Raw genomic sequence first — 23559 nt, 5'->3', positions numbered from 1 at the left:
AGAGAAACCAGGAGCAGCAGAGTGGAGATGTCAGTGCATGGAGGCCGCACTCTCATGCCTGCCTGACTCCAGGACAAGCAGGGAGGGGACTGGTTGCTCCAAGGACTTGCGGAGGCACGGATTTGTGCAGATGTGTGGTTATGTGTTTAGGACAGAGAGACCTGAGTGCATATGAGGTGGAAGGAAGCAAGTCCATTGGGGGTGATGCTGGCAGGTGGCAGAGAGATGCAAGGCTGCTGGGCAGGGGGCTCTTGTGGAGGAGCTCCCCTTGGGGAGAGGAAGACCTCTGCTTTCTCCAAGGTGGGAGTCTCAGGGCCCAGTTGTGAGAAGCTGTGTGGGGGCTCAGGGAGGGCCTCCTGTGTGTCTCTGGACAGGGAACATAGTGACGTCTTCCACAAGCGAGGGTTCAGGAGTGGGAGTGGTACCCAGGGGAGTGGAAAAGATGTGGAATTGGGATGGGGCAAGATGTGCAGCTGGGAAGAGAGCTCATACTCATATCAGGGCCCTAAAGCTACCAGCTCCTGAGAAACCCACAGGATCTTGACTGGAGCTGGGCTCAGCCTGGGACTGGGCCTTCCCAAATGTGCCCCACTGCCTAAGAGTTGAGGAGGCCTCTGGCCGAGAGCCCGGGTGGGCCCTGGCATGCAGAGAGAATCCAGGAGGGGACATGTTACCTGATACACGTGTGACTCTGGAGGGTCTACAGAGAATGTGGGACCAAGGCTAGGACCTTGCTTGGTGTTTTCTGAGCCCTTTCTGCTAAGATCGAGTAGGCTGAGGAGACACAGTCCAAGAGGGGTTTGTTCTGGATGCTGGAGAAGCCAGATGGCACAGGGGCTAGGAACACCCCAGGGGTGTTGGCCAGGAGGGTGACAACAGGGAAGAGATGAAGGACTCCAAGGAGTTGAGATGGGTATTAAAGAGGAAGAGAGGGCGCCTGGGTGGCTCAGTTGGTTGAGCGACTGCCTTCGGCTCAGGTCATGATCCTGGAGTCCCAGGATTGAGTCCCGCATCGGGCTCCCTGCTCGGTGGGGAGCCTGCTTCTCCCTCTGACCCTCCCCCCTCTCATGTGCTCTCTCTCTCTCATTCTCTCTGTCTCAAATAAATAAATAAAATCTTTAAAAAAAAAAAAAAAGGAAGAGAGACTGCTAGGGGACAAGGAGTCTGTTGTCCCTTCCATGGACAGAGCTGGGAGTAGGACTAGAGGGGCAGCACTCCCTGGAGGGAGCCTATCGGACCAGAACAATGCGTGGCCTGGGGGCTCCTAGGCCAGACACTGGGAAGAGCTGAGAGTTCCCCCATACTTGGAGTGCTGTCGCAAAATACAAATCTTCCAATGTGTGATGAGAGAGGAGGAGACAGTCCTTCTGCTGGATGAGCAGTGCCTGGTTTGGCCTCCACTGGCCATGGGTCCCAGGCCTCTCCTCCTGGGCTGGGCTGGGCTGGGCTGGACTTGACCCGGGGCTCTCAGGTCTCCCCCAACAGCAACATCTCCACTACCCACAGTGAAAAGCCTTCTCAGAGTCCACACTTTCCTAGCTTGACTGTGCCAGCTCAGCTCGTCATATGGGATTGGCCTGAACCTAAGCCCCCAGCCCCTCTTTTGTCCCAGTCCCACCCCTGAAATCTGCCTTCACAGCAGCTGTCTGGCCACATACCCGTGGCAGCCAGGGGATCACTCCTCGTCCACCTGCATGAACAGCCCTCAGGGCCACTTCCCAGCCTTTGGCCTTTTTGTTCAGGAGCACATGAACTCAGGAGCCCTAGCACTCTCATGAAGCAGCTTGCTACTTCCTTTAGCACCAGTCCAGAAGGGGAAGAAGTTTGGGGGGACCGAGTCAACCTTGGGGGCCTGTGGCAGGGGAGGATGGGACAGGGCAGGAGTATCAATCCACAGGATGACCTTTTCCAAACTCAGCCTTACCTGTTGGAGGATAGTGTGCCTTCCCAGGGGATGCGTTAGCTTCTAGCAGCCCTGCCAGTCACATCGCGAGTGGGGATTCACAGTGGCACATCCATGGGTGTGCCCCATGTTCACCGTGGATGGTCAAGGCAGGGCCTTGGGGCCCTGAGACAGTGACGAGTGCAGAGAAAGCCAAGCCATACCCATGGGACCATCAAAGCAGCATCTCCCACCCTATGCTCACAATGGGGACAGAGGAGGCCTGAGCGAGGTCTGTCAGTATCAAGGACAGAGGGCAGAAGGTCATGACCAGACTACTTGACTTGTGTCCTGTCCCAGCCAGACAGGTCTTCACACTGCACAGTGGCTCCAGGATGGCTTGGGGCTGCCTTTAATATCAACCCCAAATTACACCTCAACCCCTTTTCTGATTTTTTCAGAAAGAAAATACAAAATACTCTTAATGGACTTAAGACAATAGAAACTGCAGGAGAAAGTTTAATGGAGAAAGGATTTGAAGAGGTACTGACTGTAGGACTTCTGCTTTATGGGGTTCTTAGAGTAATCCTGGGACCTCTCAGTGCCTTTCCCCAACACTCCTTCATTCCCTTGCAGGTAAATGAGGAGCTTCAAGAAGCACACAAATTAAGTAAGCTGCCTGGTGACTTCACTGTGGGCAGGTGTGGGAACAGAGCCAGGCCTGAGCCTCAGGGAGGTCTGGTGCAGACCCTCGTCGGCCCCTTCCTAGCACGGACTCTTGGAGCAAGGTGCTGTCCTCTCTGGGCTATAGGTCCCTCCTCTGTGCAGTGAGGATGAAACCACCCCCAGTGATATGTCTCAGAACAACATGGGGCCATGCATGGACCTTCTAGGTTCTTGGTAACTGAGAGGTGCTTGACCTACACTTGGGCTGCCTGAACAAGAAAACAGAAAAGCCAAGGGACCTAGAGCAGATAAGATTCTGTTTTCAGAAAAAAGCACTGGATTCCCCCCCTGCTGCCCACACTTTGTCTCCATCACATTTCTGGCCCTGGCTCCTTTCCCTTCTCTTCCTTCCCTTTGGCTCATGTCATCCTGTGCCTGTGTCTCCAACACTGGAAAAAGCTGTGCTCTGCCCACAACCATGTTCTTCTAGAGTGTAGGGCTGCAGCACTCGCCAGGAAGGAAGCATGGGCCTGGTGGGGAAAGGCACTGAGCTGGGCATGGGATCCGCAGCCCGAGAGTCTCTACCTCGCCTTCTGGACCCCTGGGCCCGCAGATAGAGCAGGACTTTCTGTGGGCTCTGCCCTGAGCCAGAGCCAGGCTTTCCACTGCGCTGTGAGACATCTGGTACAGTCGAGTCTGGCAGTCCAATCCTTTGCTCATCTGAAAGACTGACGCTTGTCCAATGAGGGAGCTGGAGTTACCTTTCAGGGCAAAGGTTATACACCTGGTCATAGTGACGGTTTGGTGGGAAGGGCCGGAGCAGGGCGCAGTGCTGTCGTCTGTAATGTGGGTCCTGGCTAAGATCCCTTCTCCCTCCAGGGCTGGGCTGCTAGCCCTGCAGGCACCCGTGATGGTGGGTGCTCGGGTTGGGGTGCCTCCCCTCTGGGGAGGAGGTGTGGGGAGCAGTGCTGTGGTTCCAGCAGCCTGCAGAGAGTCACTCTGGGTGCCTTTACCGATCAGGCCACTGTGTATTTCTTCTGCAGACCCACGTACTAACAGCCTGATTATTGCTGTGAACACTGCACCACCAAAATCATCATCAATACCAATGATTAAGTCCCAAGTGAGTCCAACCCATCGTTACTAGCATTTCACTGAATGTATTTTGGTATTTTTACTCAAGATCTTCTTTGTCTTAGGTTCAGAAGGCTCAGAAAATGAGGGGCATAGTTTACTTCGTGGGTTTCAACAAATATGACAGAGATAAGGTAATTCTGAGCAGGTAACCATGTGCCACCTATGAACCTAGATGGGAAAACTTTCAGAGGCACCATTCCCAAGGTTGCATGAGGATGGACCTCTAACCCACACCTAGTGTCTAGACAGCAGATAGCCACTCCAGAAACAAATAACAATTGTTGTGTTAAACCTATATACCCCAGGTACACATGTAAGGGCTTTCCCTTCCCTAAGGGTGGGCTGCTGGCCAACACCAGGGTCTGGCCCTCGGAATCTAACAAGCATGAGGCAAAAGACTGTCTCCTGGGATGGGGACTTCTGTGTCTTCAACTACCTGTGAACACCTCATAGTTACAACTGCCTGTGAGCCAAGACACTTCCTCTTCGTTGTAGCTGGCTGACATTACAGGAAAACAGTCCCATGTGTATGGAACAGAGAAGGTCAAGGAAATGGAAGTCCTTTATAAATCGGTGAGTGTGCACTAAATGAGAAGGGGATAAGGAGGCTTCTCACCATTTCACCACCATCCACTGTCCCTGATCTGCTACCCCTCTCTCTTTTCTAGCTCGTGGCAAATTCCTGTGAGAAAGCTATGGCAAGGGGCATTTACTTTATGTGTTTATATGGTAAGAGATGAGCTCACTGTTCTAGACAGAAGCGTGTGGGGAGTGTGTGCACGTATGCACACATGTATGTCTGTGTCCGTGGGCTCCAAATGTGTGGAGTCTGTGTTTGTGTGAGTGTTAGTGTGACTGTGTGTTTGGTGGTAGTGTGACTTGTGTGAGTGTCTGGTCCTTGCATGGTGAATAAATCCCAGGGCCAGAGCACCTAGAAAAGCAGACAGGGGTGAGCATGAGACTCGCAGCCTCTTCACCTCTGTGGCTCAGGCTGGCATCTTCTGCACAGGGCCCGAGGGCACGGAGCAGGCCCCTTCCCGAACCCCAGCCTGGCCTGGGAGTGTGAGGCCCCTAGCCCCCAACAGGGCTAGGCTGGGGGAGGGGGAGAAGGCATGGGCTTCCTGCAAGCCCCTCCCTCCGCTTTCCAGGGTCCAGCCCACCCCTCCTTTGAGGCCTCACTCCCAGGAGTCTCCCCCTTGCCCCTTCCCTGGTTCACTGGCCCCTCTGGATTCCCACAGCCCTTGGCACTTTGTATGTGCCATGACTTCGGCTTGGCTCTGTCACGGTTTATTTTTATCATTCTGTTCTTTGATATTTTCCCAGCCTTTTGTGAAGGAAATTTCCCAACCTACAGCAAAGTGGAAACAACTGTACAATGAACAGCCCTGCCTCCACTGCCTGGATTTTGCAGTTAATATTTAGTATCTGACCATGGTTTTTATCATTGATCTATCTAGTGCACTTGCTCTATTCTCTCTCTCCCTCTCTGTCCATGAATCCATCCTTAATTTTTGTTGCATTGTAAAGCAAATTATAGGTATTAGTCTATTTCACTAAAACCCCTCATCTGCGTATCTTAAACTAGGGACCAATATTTATTAAGTTATTTTTCTGAAATATGACAAAAGTGTATCATTTCATGAGTTCTGACAAAAGTACACAACACATGTGTGACTCCAACCCCCATGAAAACACAGACCACTACACTGGTTTCCAGAAAATCCATGCTAGGCCCTTGTTCAGAAAATCTTTCTCCTGCCACCTGAAGGCAGTTAATGTTCTGATTTTTCCTTCCATAGGCTAGTTTGCTGTGTAAAAACATCCCCTTAACGGACTCATGTGGTATGAACGCTGTTTGGTTGATGTACTAGGCTGAGTGGTTCGCAGATTCATCCCTCCTGTGTGTTTGCTGGGTATGCTTGGGGCTTTCTCGCCCACTGAGGCAGGATGTTGCTGGCACCTTGTCATTCTTGTTCCTGTATGTGATGGACCCAGAGTGAATGTCTGCAAAGAACAGACAGGGCACATCCATGGTGGCACATAGTAGGACCCAGGGCAGAGGAGGGCTTTCCTCTAAGATCCAGTGGGCAGGGTGGCAGGTAGACCCTCTGAGTGGAGTGCCTGCAGGCTGTGCTGGGCAGGAGGAGCCTGCAGAAGGAACGCTGTGAGTGCAGAGACATGCCTGCAGCCAGTCTGTTAGCTACTGTCCCTCCACTCCACTATGATAAAGTTACTATTTGTCCCATCCATCTCTCTCCCACAGATAACTCCCATAGATGGCTGATCATGTATCTGTACACAGCTATCTAAATATGCTTTTCAAGGATGTTTTGCATTAATGGGATCATGCAGTACATAACATTTTCCAACCATGAGCACATATTCCATTCTACAGATGGAGGAAATTTCTTTCACTCGTCTCTCTGGTCAATATTCTGGTTGTTCCTAACATGTGGCTACAGCAGGCTGTGAGCACCATGAGGCTCACTCTCTGTGGGCATGGGTCAGGATTCCCTGGGTCAATCCCAGAAGTAGAATTGCAGCATGAAGAGGACACAGGTGAAACGTTGGTCAGGGAGCTGCCTGCCTTTCTAGCTCCTCTCTCTGGAGCTCCGGGAGGCCTGCTGTACAACTTCTCCAGAAGGAAAGTTCTCCATCCAGAAGGACCGGTCTCTCTGCTGGGGGCTACGGGTCCTCATGCCACTGACCGCTGCAATGCAGTGCCCCCCTCTGTAGGAAATGCAGCTCCCACAAGCTGACGTTAGTCTGTCCTTGGCTTCATTTTCTTCGTGTGCTTGTTACTATTGGAGGAATTGGGTGAGGGGTGTTGGAGCAGAGAGAGCAGCAAAGTTGCTTTCCTCAGAAGGAGTTCCTGAGAATGGGGTTTTGGTGTGAACTGTTATAACTAGCAGATAGGAGGGAAAGTAGCTCTCAGCTCTGCCTCACACAGACCTTCGAATATTGCCTTTGCAGAATACTATGATGTGGAATTTTTGAGACCTGTCCCAGATCCAAGTAACAAGGAGAAATTTGTCTGCCAATATTTTGTGGGCGGCAAGAGGTTCCCCAGTAAGTAGTCCCCTCGGTGCCTCCAAGTGACAAATTCCCCATCTCAGGCTGCCTTCCCCTCAGCCAGCTAGGCCTTCAAAGTCCTTGCTGACCATGCACTGTGAACACTGTGAGGATAGATCTGTGTGGACAAGGGGAAGGAGGGACCTGGCTGGGAAGTTGGGAAGTCATCAACCCCCAAAGCACCAGAGCCTGTTGGAGCAGGGCTTTACCCCTAATGGCTCTGGGTGCTGGGTCTGCCCCAGAGCTGCATTCCCCCTCCCTTGGCTCAGCACTCACTTGCCTTGAGCCACAAGGACCCGAATCCCTGGAGACTGCTGGTAGAAACGAGGCAGCCCTGGGGCTCTGAGTCTGGGCCAGGTGCGCTGGTAGCTTCCTGGAAGGGTATGTGCACCTGGGATGGAGAGAGGGTGCCACCTGCCAGACCCAGGCCCTGGGATCTTGGCACAGGCACATGTCACATGTGTGACCTTCACCAAATGAGGATTCTGTTCTCGGCCTCTCTTTTCTCTACTGTAAAATGGGGCTAATATGATAGTTGAGCTAACTAAGCCATATTGCCTATATAAGCCAATATTTGGGGAAACACTCGGGCTCAGGTGTACCTCCATATGGCCGAGTGGCCTGAGGAAGCGCACGGGTGGGCAGGCAGATGTGCCCTCGGTGCTGAGGTGGGTGTGATCCTCCCCAGAGCTCTGGGGGACAGGAGGACTTTCTGTGTCCTCCTCGGCTCTCCCAGTTAGCCCGCTGATGCCATCCTTTCACCTGATTATAGTATGTTCAGTGACATCTTCCAGGGCCATCTGGTCAATCCATAGCAAATCCTCTCCCCCAGGGCATCTCTAGTCTCCTTCTTTCCCGTGGGCACACAGAACAGGACAGGGCACTGTTGTGGCCACATTCCCACAGCTGCAGTGTATAGATGGCCTCGGGGGATTAGATTTTCCTTGCTCAGTACTTCCTCAGGAGTGGTTTAGGGACTGAGGAAGCCTTTGTATGGAGAACAATGTTCATGGAGCACTTACTATATCAGGTAATGTGTTAAGGGCCTTGCATATGTCATGTCCCCAAATTCTCAAAACTGTTATTTCTCAGTATAGCTCTGGAATGAGGCAGAGGGGTAATAATGAGTTTGCCCAAGGCCAGAAGCTGCTGTAGGAAGAGCTGGAAACAGACAGATGTGATCCAATTGCCTAGTCTGGGCCTTGCCTTGCTGAGATGACATTCTTAAGGAGTGCTGGACACAACCTATCTCCTAGGAAATGTGCTCAGATACTTCCTCTGTGCCCTGTGACTCTATCGGTTAGCACCCTGGAGATCACCAGTGTTCCTCTTCAGTGTGGACTGGTGCCAGGGCCTCACATGGCAGAATCCAACACATACTCCTGTGCATTTCAGCTGATGGCCACTCTGCATGCATTCAGTGGCTGGTCGCAAGTGGCCTAGCAGGATTTTTTTTTTTTATTGCCAAGACCTCTGATGCACTGATGGGGAGTGATTCAATTTTTTTCTAATTACATTTTCCTTAGATTTAAATGTCTGGGAAAACATTTTAGAAAATACAGAGAAGCATATAGAAAATTTTAAAATCGGTGTTGCTATGTATGTATTCTGTCTTTAGTGTGTAATGTTTCTATGTTTTAAGAAATTTTATACTAGTTTAAATAAATAAATTAAGTATTCAGTTTAATCAGTTAATAGTGGTTTGAAAACTCCTTTCCACTTCAGCAAACTTCTGGGCCCTCAGTGTGCAGCTACCTGTCATTAGCTTCTTTCTGCTCTGGACTGTGAACACCCTACGGGAAAGTAAATTGCATTTCTTAGGGATTTTTTTCCGCACTAACCCCAACCATCCTACCTCTCAGACACAGCTGGCTTTCCCGAAACCATATGTGGTGGCTAGCTTTCATTATCAGCCCAGTGGAGGGGTCAGACAGTTCAGGAGCTCATAGTTAATGTGACCATTGAGTTAGGGCCAGGGTTGGTCCACATGGAAATGAGCCATTCTGTAGGGAATAGTCCTGGCTTGTGACCAAAGTTAGGGGTATGAAAGAGTTTGGTCCCCCAGCTGCAAGAGACAAAACTGTTCTGAGCCTCTTGAGTGCCAACTCCCAGGATCCCCCACACACACACAAAAACACAAAGACAAAGAGAGCCCCTCTTCCTCCCTCAGGCTTTGCTACCTCACTAAATGGCACCACCATCCACCCAGTCATTGTCACCAAACCCTGCCTATCAACTGTGCTTCCCCTTTGCTTTTGCTCCACATCCAGTTCACTGTTGCTTCAATGTCCAAAACCTGCCCAGATCTGGCCAGCCCCCTGTCAGATTCATCATCTTAGAATAAAACCCAAACCCCTTCCCAGGGCCCACAATGCCCTGCCCACCTCTCCTCACTCACGTCTCTCCTCAACAAGCTCAGCTAGTTATGCCCCAGGCCCTTGGCACTTGCTCGCAGAAGCCAGACACTCTTTCCTTGGATCTTTCCTTGGCTTTCCCCCCACCTGGTTTCAGCTCTAGGATCCTCTCCTCAAAGAGACTTTATTTGTAATGGAAATTTTCAACAATAGAGACAAGTAGCAAAAATTGTATAATGAACTTGACACAGCTTCACCTACTTTCAATAATTATCAACTCTGGACAATCTGGTTTTATTGATGCCTTCACCGTGGATTACTTTGAAGCAAATCCCAGCCATCACATCAGTGAAGTCACTGAAGTATACAGATTTTTGTTTCTGTGAAAGGAAATGGTATCTCTTAAGGACAGGACAGGTCCCCCATTCCTAAGCTGTGTCTTTTCCCTTCCACTCTCTGTCCTCCCCTTGCTTCTTATTGTCTCAGCACTTCTCACTGTCTGCATTTATTTTGTTCCTTTTTTTTAAATTTTTTTTTTAAAGATTTTATTTATTTGATAGAGAGAGACACAGCGAGAGAGGGAACACAAGCACGGGGAGTGGGAAAGGGAGAAGCAGGCTTCCCACTGAGCAGGGAGCCCAATGCGGGGCTCGATCCCAGGACCCTGGGATCATGACCTGAGCCGAAGGCAGACGCTTAACCAACTGAGCCACCCAGGCACCCCTATTTTGTTCTTTGTTAGTTATTTCAATGTTTGTCTTCCCTCCAGTCCCTCAAATGTAAGGCCGTTGGGAACTGGGACTCAGCCTGTCTCTTCCATTCCAACCAGAGCATTCTAGAGGACCTGGTGCACAGTAGGGGCTCAGAGGAATGCAGAGAGGAGAAGCTGATATCTTTCAAAGTGTTAACTCTGCTTGCCAGAGGCTGGCAGAAAAGAAGAGATGGATGAATGGACATGACACTGACATTATTCTATTGTGATTGTCTCTCAGATAGAAAAGCGCTTGAAGTAACGGAAAGAAGTATAATGTGCCCTGGACATATAATTGAGACCGACAAACAGTAAGTGCCCCAGGACAGGGGCCAGATGGGCATTTTTGCCACCATGAGGTATACAGAACACGGGATGCCAAGCTACGGGTAGTACGTGTCTAATTCAGGGAGGGCTCCAGGCATCCTCAGCACATGCCCTTGGTGGTGGTCCCCAGAAGCACTCAAGGATTCCCTCATCCCTGGCTCTGCTGAGGAATGTAGGATTCAGGAGATGATGTACCCTGTGATGGTAACTTTGTTCCAGACAGCTGTTCAGAGCTAAGTCAACATACTCTATAAATAAAGAGTCAGGATGGTGACACCAAGCTGCGCTCCCTGGAAACTTAGCCCACGGCCAAGAGGGCATCTGACCCGATGTAAGTCTCCTCATGCCTGGTCAGTCTTCACTGCAGAAGTTGACCTTGTAGTGCTTGGGGTGAGCCCCCCTTACCCATACTGTATGCTCACTGGTGGACCCAATGCCTGATGGCCAAAGCCATTGCAATAAACAAAACTATTGACTATAGCTGACTCAAATGCAAGAAGTATACCTATCCATACTGGTGATCACCATCTGCCTTTTCTATGCTTTAGGAAGGTCATCGTGAGATATAGCATGGACGGTGGCAACAGCTTCCTCGGCAAAATGGTTTTCCAAGGCAACGACTGTGTGAGTGCCAAAGTAGGGCTGCAGCCTCCCTCCTGGGCTGACCAGAACCACTTCATGGAAGGAGCAGACACCAGGGGAGGCAGAAGAGGGGAAGAATGTCCCAAGCAGTCCAAGCAAGTGGCTCATGCAGACAAGCAGCTGGGCAGCTTCTCATAGCCAGCTTGGGGCCCTCAGCCCTTCATCAGCAAGCTGTCCCCACACTCAGGCTTCTGAGGTGCCCTGGGAGTGCTTCCAGAAGATCCCCTATGGTGCAGCCACCTGTCCAGGCCCTGCAGAAGCTCTGCTCTCTGTGTGAACCAAGTGTCATTGGAAGCACATGAAAGGGGACAGTTAAGCTCTGAGGAGACTCCAGAAATAGTGCTGAGCCTCTGACACCTGCCTCTCCCCTTGCCACCTCTCCTGGCCCAGGTCTAGTGGTGGGGAACTCAGGGCTCCACCCTGCATTCCAGCTAGGCAACTGGGAGAAGCTGGGGGGCTGTGTGCTAGGAGACAGAATCCAGGACCTCTGGGACACTGGAACACTGCAAATCCAGGTCCCAGACACAGGGCATCTGGAGGGTGGGACCAGGTGTGTTTCCACTGTATGGATGCAGTTGCTGGTATGGCTGAACCCACACACGCCCATCACTGGCCCTGAGACCCAGCCCACATGAAGAACACCCGCTGTCATTTTGCAGAGAACATCAGCCTCCCCTCTGCCTCTGCTGCTTTCTCACGCTCCTCAGCTGCCCTCTCTGCTAACTTTTTCTGACCTCTGAAGGACGGTGCTCTCCTGCAGTGGGTGGGGAAGCGGGCAGGGCTGTGGGGAGAACCTGGGGCTCAACTCAGGGACAGGCAACTCAATGACAGGTGGGAAAGAAGGTTCTGCTCCCAGGTGCCCCTTCCTCAGAGCTCTGTGTCACCTGGACACCTGGCACAGGGCAGCATGACATGGGCGACAGCGTCAGGATGTGGAAGACAGCTGCCTGGGAGGAGGGCCAACTGTGCCTAATTGCCACCACCCTATTGTCCAGTCCCAGCCTGGGAGGGTTCCAACAGTGCTGACAGTCCTCCGACTGTGTCTTTGCTTGTGCCCGGACATACACTCCTGGATCAGCAGACTGAACTCACCCATTTGCCCACCAGGAGTCCCACCAACTGACAGCCCGGCCTCAGCAGACACATGTCAGAAAGACCTCAGGAGGAGCCACACCACCATGGGCCCTACCCTGCCTCCCCCTTCAGCTGCTTTGTTTCCTGGACACAGACCCTCACCCCTCTCCTTCTCCTGCCTCTGGGAAAGCAGACCACTTGGCTTAGGGCAGGGCTGTGCAGCATGTCAGCCGAGGCATGCAGTGAGGACTGGCTTTGTGCCACCACGGGGATTCCACTCCCTTGTCAGGGCTCTAGGACAGAGCCTGTGAGCAGGGCTAGTGTGTGCTCTGTGGCCCGGGGTTCCACAGTGGCTCTCTGGTTACTGTCCCTGTCCTCCAGCCCCTCAGTGCTCCCTGGAGGTGGGAATATTAAGGCCTATAGGACCAGGAGTATGGGAAGGTCTGGTGTGGGTACGAGGGTGTACCCCCAGTAAGAGGTCACTCATGCCCACCCCAGTCACTGACATGTCTGGATTTTGCAGGAAGACCCATTAAGGCCCAAGGAACCACTAGAGAAGACCACAATGCCCACGACAACCACACGAACAACCACAACACCCACGACGACCACGCAGACGACCACAACACCCACGACGACCACACGGAGGACCACAACAACCACGACGACCACACGCAGGACCACAACGCCAACGACGACCACACGGACAACCACAACACCCACGACGACAACACGGAGGACCACGACACCCACAACGACCACACGGAGGACCACGACGCCCACGACGACCACACGGAGGACCACAACCACCACGACGACCACACGGCGGACCACAACGCCAACGACGACCACACGGAGGACCACAACCACAACGACGACCACACGCAGGACCACAACACCCACGACGACCACACGGAGGACCACAACCACAACGACGACCACACGGCGGACCACAACGCCAACGACGACCACACGGAGGACCACAACCACCACGACGACCACACGGCGGACCACAACGCCAACGACGACCACACGGACGACCACAACCACAACGACGACCACACGGAGGACCACAACGCCCACGACGACCACACGGAGGACCACAACCACCACAACGACCACACGGCGGACCACAACGCCAACGACGACCACACGGAGGACCACAACCACAACGACGACCACACGGTGGACCACAACGCCCACGACGACCACACGGAGGACCACAACCACAACGACGACCACACGGCGGACCACAACGCCCACGACGACCACACGGAGGACCACGACCACCACAACGACCACACGGAGGACCACAACGACCACACGGAGGACCACGACGACCACACGGAGGACCACAACGACCACACGGAGGACCACGACGACCACACGGAGGACCAGGACGACCACACGGAGGACCACGACGACCACATGGAGGACCACGACGACCACACGGAGGACCAGGGCAACCACACGGAGGACCACAACGACCACATGGAGGACCACGACGACCACATGGAGGACCACGACGACCACACGGAGGACCACGACAACCACACGGAGGACCACGACGACCACACGGAGGACCACAACGACCACACGGAGGCCCACGACGACCACACGGAGGACCACGACGACCACACGGAGGACCACAACTCCCACGACCACACGGAGGACCACGACGACCACACGGAGGACCACAACTCCCACGACCACACGGAGGACCACAACGACCACACGGAGGACCACAACGCCCACAACGACCACACGGAGGACCACGACGACCACACGAAGGACCACAACGCCGACGACGACCACACGGAGGACCACGACGACCACAAGGAGGACCACAACAACCACACGGACAACCACAACAACCACAACGACCACAACAACACGGAGGACCACAACGCCCACGACAACCACACGAAGGACCACGACAACCACACGGAAGACCACAACGCCCACGACAACCACACGGAGGACCACGACGACCACACGGAGGACCACGACGCCCACGACGACCACACGGAGGACCACGACGCCCACGACGACCACACGGAGGACCACAACGACCACACGGAGGACCACAACGACCACAAGGAGGACCACAACCACCACGACAACCACAACCACCACCACAACTACACGGAGGACCACCACACCCACGACAACCACACGGAGGACCACAACCACCACCACCACCACACGGAGAACCACAACGCCCACGACAACCACACGGAGGACCACAACCACCACCACGACCACACGGAGGACCACAACCACCACCACGACCACACGGAGGACCACAACGCCCACGACAACCACACGGACGACCACAACGCCCACAACGACCACACGGACGACCACAACGCCCACAACGACCACACGGATGACCACAACGCTCATGACGACGACACGGATGACCACAATGCCCACGACGACCACGTGGACAACCACACTGTCCACAGTTGTCACACAGGAAATGACTGAGACCTCAGTTGTCATACCAAAGACCACAGTGCACATGTTTGTCACAGAAAAGCCTATCCTTGACACATCTCTCCTATACCCAGTGCTCGTCCCAACCCTGCTCATTATCCCGGTGCTGATCTGCTGCATCTGCTGTTGCATGAACGTGAGTGAGCCCTGCCCGCACAGCCTGTGACACGGGCCCTCCCCAAACTACAAGGGACCCGAGCCATTCCACCCCCATATTCTGCCTGTGGGCAGGTTCCCATCAGCAACCAGGTCTTTGCATGAGCAAATAGAAGCACAGCTTGCCTTGTATTCCCAGGCAGAGATTCAGCCTGTGTCTGAGGGACCACCTGCCTCACACATGTCTCTAGAGGGGACCTAAGAGCTGCCCTGGCCTCTGGGGAGAAGCCACCAGGGAGGCCACACAGCTGCCAGGCTTCTGGAAGACTCAGGGAGGCCAACACCAGAAGAGGCCTCTGGTGCTGAGGGAAGAAGGAGGGCCCTGCGGGAGGCACTGAGGGCTCCAAGGGAGAATCCTGCCAGCTGGGAGGATCCCTGACCTCTGGGGCAGCTGAGCCTTGGACCCCAACAAGGATCTCTGCCCTCGTCCAGTGGGTCTGGCCTTCCTTCCTCAGCCATTACTCAGGGCCAGGGCACGCTGGGCCACAGAAGGACAGGAATGGAGCTGCCACCAGCCTTGCCCTCAGGAGTTCACAGTCTGGTGTCTGGTCTGGATTGGTACCTGGGGGTGGAGGGTAAATGTCACCTTCATAGGGTGTGGCAAGGAGAGCCCTAGCAAAGGACAGACACTGGCCTTGGGGGAGGCAGGAGGGCAGATGCACTGGCTGCTGGGTTTGCAAGGGCCCGGGCCAGAGCTGGTGAAGGAAGAGGAGATGGCAGAGGTAGGAAAGGACAGAGCAAAGCTGCAGGACACAAGCAGGTCCCATTGCTGCGGAGGGGGAGCTATGAGGACAGAAGGTGGGGTTGGGCGCTGCCATCGCACAGGAGGGGCCAGAGAGGGCTACGGGGACTTGGGAGGTAAGGGGTAGGAGGCGAAGTGGGGCGAGTTCTCCTGTCTTCGTGTGATGGAAGGGCTGCTGATGAACACTACCAGCTGGGGTGCCTCTGCCGGGGACCAGGCAGCCTAGTCTGGCTGTCTCCCAGTGCACCCTCCAGGGAGGTCTGATCCCCTTTGATAACCCAGGAGCCTGGGGCTCAGGGTGGTGCAGCTGGTTGGGCAGAGACCCATGGGCAGTGGGCTGGTAGACTGACACCCAAAGCCCACGTTCTGTCCAGCTGCTGCTGAGTAGGGTCCCCTCCTGTCTGCATGGTGGAGCCTGCAACCTCCATGCCACTCTAGCCCGCGTTTATGTCTCTTTAACATTCTAGACTGACAAGGAGCCACCACCAGTGGAGAAAATAGAAAGGGTAAGTCATGATTTTGGTCCTGATGTGGTCAGTATGCCCGATGCCCACATTGAACTTCACACAAAAGGACTCCTGCTGCCTATGGGATATTTGTTCCCCTTTCCCCCACACCTCCCAACTAGCTGGGCTGAGAGAGCAGGCAGAAAGAAGAGGGTACCGAGGAATACAGAGGGGCCTCAGGAGGACTTGGGACTCAAAACACCCTTCCCAAGTATGCAGCTCTGCTGATCCAGGGCTTTGTCACCGAATTAGCAACTTGAGGTAGCCTGTTTCAGCAAGTGCTCTGATCTTTATTAAAATATAGGGACTTTGGGTCAATTTCCACAGGACTGTTTGAGAGACTCAGGTGAACTTTTAGAAAAGGAGCCTTAGATTTCAAAATTTGGTCCTCTGCCCAGGCTCTGATGTATATTGGGCTGCATATCATTGATCTCCATCCCGGTCCCCTGGCAGGGCCAGGGGCTTGGCTGGAGTTGGGGATATTGGAGGGTGTCTTGCCTGGCATTGAGCTGTGAGGCAGGCCCAGCCCAGGTGAGCACAGAAAGCCAGGGTCAGGGGAGCAGGCTGTGGATCCCCCAGGGTGGGGGCCCAAGCCAGGTCCCAGAAGAAGGAGTTATAGTGGGGACAAAGTGTTCTGAACAGGGGCACCTGAGCCTGAGGGCTGGTGGGAAGCAGGCCTCACTGCCCGGGGCTGTGCAGGGACTAGGTGCAGTGCTACCTGCTGAGAATGGATCTGCCAGGGTCAGGTGAGTGCAGCCCTGTCCCTTGCAAATGCTCCCACGTGGACAGCCCTCCTGTACACTGTGCAGCCCTAAGACCGGGCTTTTCTACCACAGGCAGCCCCAGGAGACCAAAGGGACAGGATAGAGTTAGTCAGCCTTTTGGGGGAAGGCCATATTTGCAAATACATTGAGTTTCCTTGTTTTTCCCATGGAGAAACTGTCACAGAGCAGGGTGCTCCTCATTTGTCCTCGAAATCTCGCAGCAGTGCACTTGTCCTGAGTGGCCGCTACCAGGAGCTGGAGCAGCACAGGTCATGTGTCTGTGCCCAGGAGCTGCCAGACAAAAAAGCAAGCTGTGCTTTCTCTTCCTAGGAGTCAGAGACGTGTATACAGACATGCAACATGGTGATTGTCCCTTGTTGTAGGTACCAGCAAGACAACGTGAGACATATCGAGGTAAGAAGAGCACTGGGGAAAATAAGTCAAACAGAGAAAGACATGTATCATATGATATCACTGATATGAGGAATTCTTAATTGCAGGAAACAAACTGAGGGTTGCTGGAGTGGGGTGTGGTGGGAGGGATGGGGTGACTGGGTGATAGACACTGGGGAGGGTATGTGCTCTGGTAAGCGCTGTGAATTGTGCAAGACTGTTGAATCTCAGATCTGTACCTCTGAAACAAATAATGCAATATATGTTAAGAAAAAAAAAAGAAGAAGAAGAAGAAGGTAGCAGGAGGGGAAGAATGAAGCGGGGGAAATTGGAGGGGTAGACAAACCATGAGAGACGATGGACTCTGAAAAAGAAACAGGGTTCTAGAGGGGAGGGGGGTGGGAGGATGGGTTAGCCTGGTGGTGGGTATTGAGGAGGGCACATTCTGCATGGAGCACTGGGTGTTATGCACAAACAATGAATCATAGAACACTTTATCTAAAATTAATGATGTATGGGGATTAACATAAGAATAAAAAAAAAAAAAAAGAAGAGCACTGGGGAGGGTGCTGTGACCTCCAGGCTGGGCTGAGGAAGAAAAGGGAGCAGCCCGTTCATGGACCATATGAACCGTGGCATTCAGGGAGATGACGTTTATGGAAAGCGACATTGATCCCTTGGCACTAGAGAAAAAGCACAGGGCATCCTGATCCCCGGGCCCAGGAGAGAACAAAAAGTGAGGGCTCCAGCCACCGCCACCATGTGGGGCCCAGCACTAGGGTCTCCCCCTTGGCAAAGGCCCAGGTTTGCAGAAGCTGGCGGCTGGCTACAGCCTGCCGGTCCCGGGCTCTCTCAGAGCTTGTCAGCGGCTCCAGCAATGGCTTCAGTCTCACCCGCCAGCAGGTGCATGAGCAAACACAGGCTCAATCATAAGCAGGCTCCTGTGGGTCAGAAACAACATCTTCTACAGGAAAATTCTGAGCAAGGTTTGTTCACTATTAAAAGTATCCAGAAACGCCCGTGGCTCCTGCGAGCCTTGCACGAGTCCGCTCAGCAGAGTGAGGGACTGAGCTAACTCCATTGTCCTTGGGGCCCAGTGACATGGAGGGACCAGGGCCTCATGGAGGAGGAGGCCTGAAGGAAATATCCTTACCCCAGGATGCACTGGGCCCCACCCAGGGAGGGAGCTCCCAACCCTGCAGAGGGTGGTGTGAGGGCAGGGATGAGGAGGCCCCAGGCAGTACATCGAGAGGAAGACCTGTTCCAGATTCCAAAGCAATCTGCAGTGACACTCCTGCCCTCAAACCACAAGGCCACCAGGCCCCTGCCCCAGGTAGAGGCTGCAGTGCTGTCTCAGTGTGTTCCTGGGGACAGAGCCCTCTGGGACCATCTCAAGCCAGAGAGGACTCTACCCCTCTCGAGGTGACCACCATGCCTAGAGTCTCCTCATGGCCACATCTGCTTTTCAGGACAAACTGGATACCTTGTGTGACTTTGTTCAAACCTGCAATCAGCTGCCGTTGATGTGGTGTCAGCCTAGGGACCAGGTAAGCAGGGGCACAGGGATGCTCCCCATGGGGAAGGAGGACTTTGCTCTTTGCCCTTGACAGTTGCACTCAGGGACTGTGGGTCAGGGATTGTGTCTAGGCATCTGCCAGGGAGGATGCCAAGACATGGAGAGGTGGTGCTCAGGAGCCTCCCAGGCTGATTCTGGACATGATGCCTGCATTTTCATGCATATCCTCTCCAAATAACAGGAAACTTTCTTATGACCCAGGGCCTCCAAACTTAAGTCAAAGAAGCTGTAGAGGGAGGCCAGCCAGAGAGTTCTCCTGGCCCCTATCCATCATCCCTCCCTATTGAGCACCACCCCCCTGGGGGGTCTGCTGGCTGCCCTCATCCACTGAGACTCTCCTGGGCGGACTCATGCATTGTGGGGCACTTACAGCTGCCCACGGCTCTGCCAGGCTCCTGCCATGCCAGCTCTAGAGTTGGCCCAGTCCTCTCTGGAGCCAGGAGGGGCCCTGTTTGTGTGCCAATGGCAAATAACCGTCCAAGAGGTCAGGAAAGGAATGGAGGCCACCCAGAGAGCAAGTTCGGCACCCAGGGCTGTCTGAAGTCAATCCGCTCATCCTGAGCAGAGCTGGGAGCTCATAAGTAGGCCCTGTAGGAGGGGGCTCCCTTCCCACTCCTCTGTCCCTTCCCATCTGACTTTGAGGGTCAAAGCCTGTCCAGGGCCCCTTAGTCAATAGAGAGCTGGGCTCGGAGAGCCACTCCCTCTCCTGCCTCCTGAGTCTGCACACCTCTGTGGATGAGATCCTCACTGTGGCCTGAGCCCCTTGGAGAACACACACAGCACTGCTGAGAGCTGGCAGGGAGTGGTGTGCAGGATCTGAACACTCAGCACGAACCCTGAACCCCGAACGGGGCTGTGCTCTGCGGGCTCAGTCTGTTCTTTCCTCCAGTGTTGTGAATGGCTATGTTTTTACTGTCGGTCCTCTGGTGGGCAAGGGTGCTACTTTCCTGTGGCTGCTGTAACAAAGTGTCACAAACTTAGCAGCTGAAAACCACAAGTTTTCAGTCCTGGAGTCCTCACAGCTCTGGAGGCTGGAAGTGTGAAACCGTTTTCCTGAGCAGAAATCCAGTTCTCACCAGGACCGTGCTCCTTCTGGAGGGTCTGACTGTAGACAATCCCTTTCCTGCCTTTTCCACTTCCGGAACTGCAGTCCTAGGGTTCTCTGGCTCCTGGCCCCTTCTTCCATCCATATGCCAGCAGAGCAGCACCTTGAATCTCCCTGTTTCACCCCTCCCATCACCTTCTCCTCTTCTGTGGGTAGGTCTCCCTCTCATAGGAACCTGTGCTCACCTGTGGGCCCATCCACATAACCCAGGATAATCTCATCTCAAGGTCCTTAACTTAATCACATCTCAAAGGTCCTTTTCCAGTGTAACCCAAAACAGCCACAGGTTCCAAAGACCAGGACCTGGATATCTGTCAGGGCTGTTATTCAAGTGACTACAGCAAGCCAGTGACCTAGAAGCTCCTTTGAGAGCAGGGACTGTCCTATCTGGCACTTTGCATTTCGTGTGGCACATAATGAGCAGAAGGTCATGGGGACTTGGAGGTGCAAGTGTGCATGGTGTGTGGGGGTGTGCAAGGACCACACTAAGGAAGGGCCATGCACAGGGGCTTTACCCAGTCAGTGTTCCTAAAATTGTGGTTGCCTTGTGCCAGTAGGTTTGTTTGAATTAAAGCCAGACCCTGTGGTCCTAGAAGAACTGCTCCCTGGAAGGGAGCTGGGGGTCTGGGAAAGGCCAACATGGTCTCCCTCCTCTCAGGTTTGCTGCCTGTGGAAAATACAGGCCCTTTCTTATCCACTGTCTGTATCTCCTGGAGCTAGAGGGGCCAGAGATGCTGTCAGAAGCCAGCGTGCCCAGGCCCCCCTCCCTGGCTTATCTGAGCCTTTCAGCTGGGAGTTCTCAGCTGATTCAGGGCTAGGGGCAGGAGGGGATGAGAGTAAACTAGGGGCAGATTTTACTGTCCTGAAGCATCTGTATTGTTCTCATCCCAAGCCAAGGAGTTCAGGTTGACTGCTGCCTCCACAGCCCATCACCCACCCGAGGGTGCCCCCAGCTTCCCTTGCCCTGGGGGCCCAGAACCTGGCCTCACGGTTGTGGTGAGAACTCAACCCTTCAGCACACAATCGCTGAAAGAACCTGGGCAAGGCTTGTGCTCCTCAGCTGTCAGGCTTTGTTCTCATTCCTGAGGCTCCCAGTCCAAGGGGAAGCAGACAAGTTCAAAACCAGAACAGAAGGAATCCAGAGTCAGAACACTGGGGCTGCCTGGGGGAGGCAGGGAAGATTTCCAACACCTGAAATGAGTCTTGAAATAGCAGCCCAGCCTGGAGGCCAGCACCCAGGGAGAGGAAGGGTATCAACAAGGTCCTACCATGTTGGTCTTGATGGGTCATGAGGTGGAACCCCCTTGAGCCAAGGACACCAAAGCATTCTGGTTCCATCTCCAATGCCTTCTTGATGACCTTCTCTCTATTCTCTTCCCTACAGGGTTGGTGCTTCAACTTCACCCCAGTGAAGCCCCTCTGCAGGCAGTTGCCCTGCCTTCCACCCAACCAGGGATGCTTCCCCCTCAACAGCTGCTGCTCAGAGTGCCAACACCCCCCAACCATATACTCCCACCCACCCTCCAGGATGCTGCCATTGATCTCTCCCTCTGCCGAGGCACTCTGCAGACCTACTTTGTCACTCCCACCCCCATAGTCCAGCCTCTAAAGCCCCCCAAACCCAAGACTGTTAGGAGCCCTTTGTGTACTGAATTGGACATATATAGAGTCTTGATATATGGTCAAAGGAGTTAGAATTGTTGGTGATCAACAAGAGAGTTTGTTACAGCATCAGTCCACTGTATGAGATGTATCTGTAGTGTTCTTGTCAGGATAAAGGACCTTGCTGTCTACAGATGCAGACATGGATGCCTCCCACTCCCTGCAGGTTGGTCTTCATCTGTCATGAAGGACCTGGATGCATGGGATTTGGTCCAAATTTTGCTCTTTGAAAAAAGCCCAAAGCGTCTTTGAAATATGAATACAACCTGTTTCCCCACTCACTGACTGTTTTAATCTCTTGGGAAGTTTACTTAATATCCCAGTGCTTTAAGGACAGGTCATTTGAAATCATCCCATTGGAAAAACAAAAAGAAAAAAGGACTTAAAAGGAGCAAAGAAATACAATGGGACATCATCAACAGAAACAATGTTTTAGAATCCCAGAGTGAGAAGAGAAAGAGAAAGATACAGAAAGGATATTTAAAGCTAAATGGCTGAAAACTTATCAAATGTGGAGAGAGAAATGGAAATCCAAATTCATGAGGCTCCAAGGCCCCCAAACTGGTTAAACAAGATAGGGCTATACCAACACACCTTGCCAAAACTGAAATGCAGAGGGAATTGTGAAAGCAGCAAGAGAAATGTGAGTCATCACACACGGGGAGTCCTCCCAAAAGACTTAAGGTGTATTTCTCAACAGAAACTTTGCAGAAGAAAGAAGGATGATAGAGTCAAATGTGTAAGATAAAAAGTGCCAACCAAGAATAGGATACCCAGCAAACCTATTATTCTGAAATGGAGAGAGAAAAACATAACAAACAATAGTTGAGTTCATAACCAGTAGACCTGCCTCCCCCAATATGCTAAAGAATATCCATGAAGCAGACGTAAATGATCATAATTAACATTGTGAAAACAAAAGAAAGTGTTTGCAAAACTCATTGGTAATGGCCACCATATTGTCAAGGTGATAGTCTCTAATATTGTTATGGTGGTCCATAATTACCTAGAACTCTAGTTAAAAGGCTAGAAAATGTATAAAATAAACAAAACCACCATAACTTGTTATTGGTTAAACAATATTTAAAAATAGGTAAATTATAATATCAATTACCTAAAATGTGAAGGACAGATAAATGTAAGGATAAATTTATGTATGCTATCAATAAGTTGCTATCAGCTTAAAATAGGATGTTATAAAAATAAGATATTTTATGTAATCCTTCACACAATTACAAAGGAAAAACCAAAAGAGATAAGCAAAAGTTATGAGGGGGGCCTGAGTGACTCAGTCAGTTAAGTGTCTGCCTTCGCTCAGGTCATGATCCCAGGGTCCTGCAAGCCTGCTTCTCCCTCTCCCTGAGCCCACTTCCCCTGCTTGTGCTGTCTCTCTCTCTGACAAATGAATAAATAAAGTCTTTAAAAATATATATAAAAATTAAAAAACAAAAGTTACGAAATAGGAATCAAAGGAATCAAAGCATATCCCTACAAAAAGTCGTCAAACAACAAAAGACAGCAAGATAAGAAACAAGAAACGTATAAATAAAATTAAATGGCAATAGTAATAAATAATTCCTTTAATCATAAAATAATTAAATTCTTTAATCAAAAGACACAGAATAGCTGAATGGGTAAAAAAAAAATAAGATCTGGGGCACCTGGGTGGCTCAGTTGGTTAAGCGACTGCCTTCGGCTCAGGTCATGATCCTGGAGTCCCGGGATCGAGTCCCACATCGGGCTCCCTGCTCAGCAGGGAGTCTGCTTCTCCCTCTGACCCTCCCCCTCTCATGCTCTCTCTCTCTCTCTCATTCTCTCTCTCAAATAAATAAAATCTTTAAAAAAAAAAATCTAAGAATATGCTGCCTATAAGAGATTCACTTTAGCTTTATTTTTTTTATTATGTTAATCACCATACATTACATCGTTAGTTTTTGATGTAGTGTTCCATGATTCATAACACCCAGTGCTCCATGCAGAACGTGCCCTCTTTAATACCCATCACCAGGCTAACCCATCCTCCCACCCCATACCCCTCTAGAACCCTCAGTTTGTTTTTCAGAGTCCATAGTCTCTCATGGTTCATCTCCCCGTCCAATTTCCCCCCCTTCATTCTTCCCCTCCTGTTATCTTCTTCTCCTTCTTCTTCTCCTCCTTCTTCTTCTTCTTCTTCTTCTTCTTCTTCTTCTTCTTCTTCTTCTTCTTCTTCTTCTTCTTCTTCTTCTTCTTCTCTTCTTCTCTTCTTTTCTCC

The 23559-nt window shown here is 52.3% G+C and overlaps 2 protein-coding genes across 2 annotated transcripts; both read left to right on the top strand.

The window, feature by feature from the left end:
* The first annotated feature begins 2578 nt into the window (after positions 1-2578).
* LOC123841880 (anthrax toxin receptor-like) lies at positions 2579-12416 on the top strand. The gene is made up of 7 exons (XM_064594925.1): positions 2579-3671; positions 3748-3816; positions 4181-4258; positions 4354-4414; positions 6659-6754; positions 10104-10173; positions 10738-12416. The coding sequence occupies exons 1-7, from the start codon at positions 3291-3293 to the stop codon at positions 10967-10969; spliced, it is 987 nt and encodes a 328-aa protein (XP_064450995.1). The 5' UTR covers positions 2579-3290; the 3' UTR covers positions 10970-12416.
* Positions 12129-23120, top strand: LOC123842623 (protein PFC0760c-like). The gene is made up of 6 exons (XM_064595538.1): positions 12129-12147; positions 12429-14540; positions 15770-15808; positions 16903-16986; positions 18435-18512; positions 21031-23120. Exons 1-2 carry the CDS (start codon positions 12129-12131, stop codon positions 14393-14395), a joined length of 1986 nt encoding a protein of 661 aa, XP_064451608.1. The 3' UTR covers positions 14396-14540; positions 15770-15808; positions 16903-16986; positions 18435-18512; positions 21031-23120.
* The last annotated feature ends 439 nt before the right edge of the window (positions 23121-23559 follow it).

Source organism: Mirounga angustirostris, unplaced genomic scaffold (assembly GCF_029215605.1).
Source record: "Mirounga angustirostris isolate CCGP_5_RB_7025 unplaced genomic scaffold, mMirAng1.0.hap1 SCAF_6, whole genome shotgun sequence".
Taxonomy (NCBI): domain Eukaryota; kingdom Metazoa; phylum Chordata; class Mammalia; order Carnivora; family Phocidae; genus Mirounga; species Mirounga angustirostris.
Note: the sequence above shows the minus strand (reverse complement) of the source record. Positions and strands in the feature narration are given on the sequence as shown.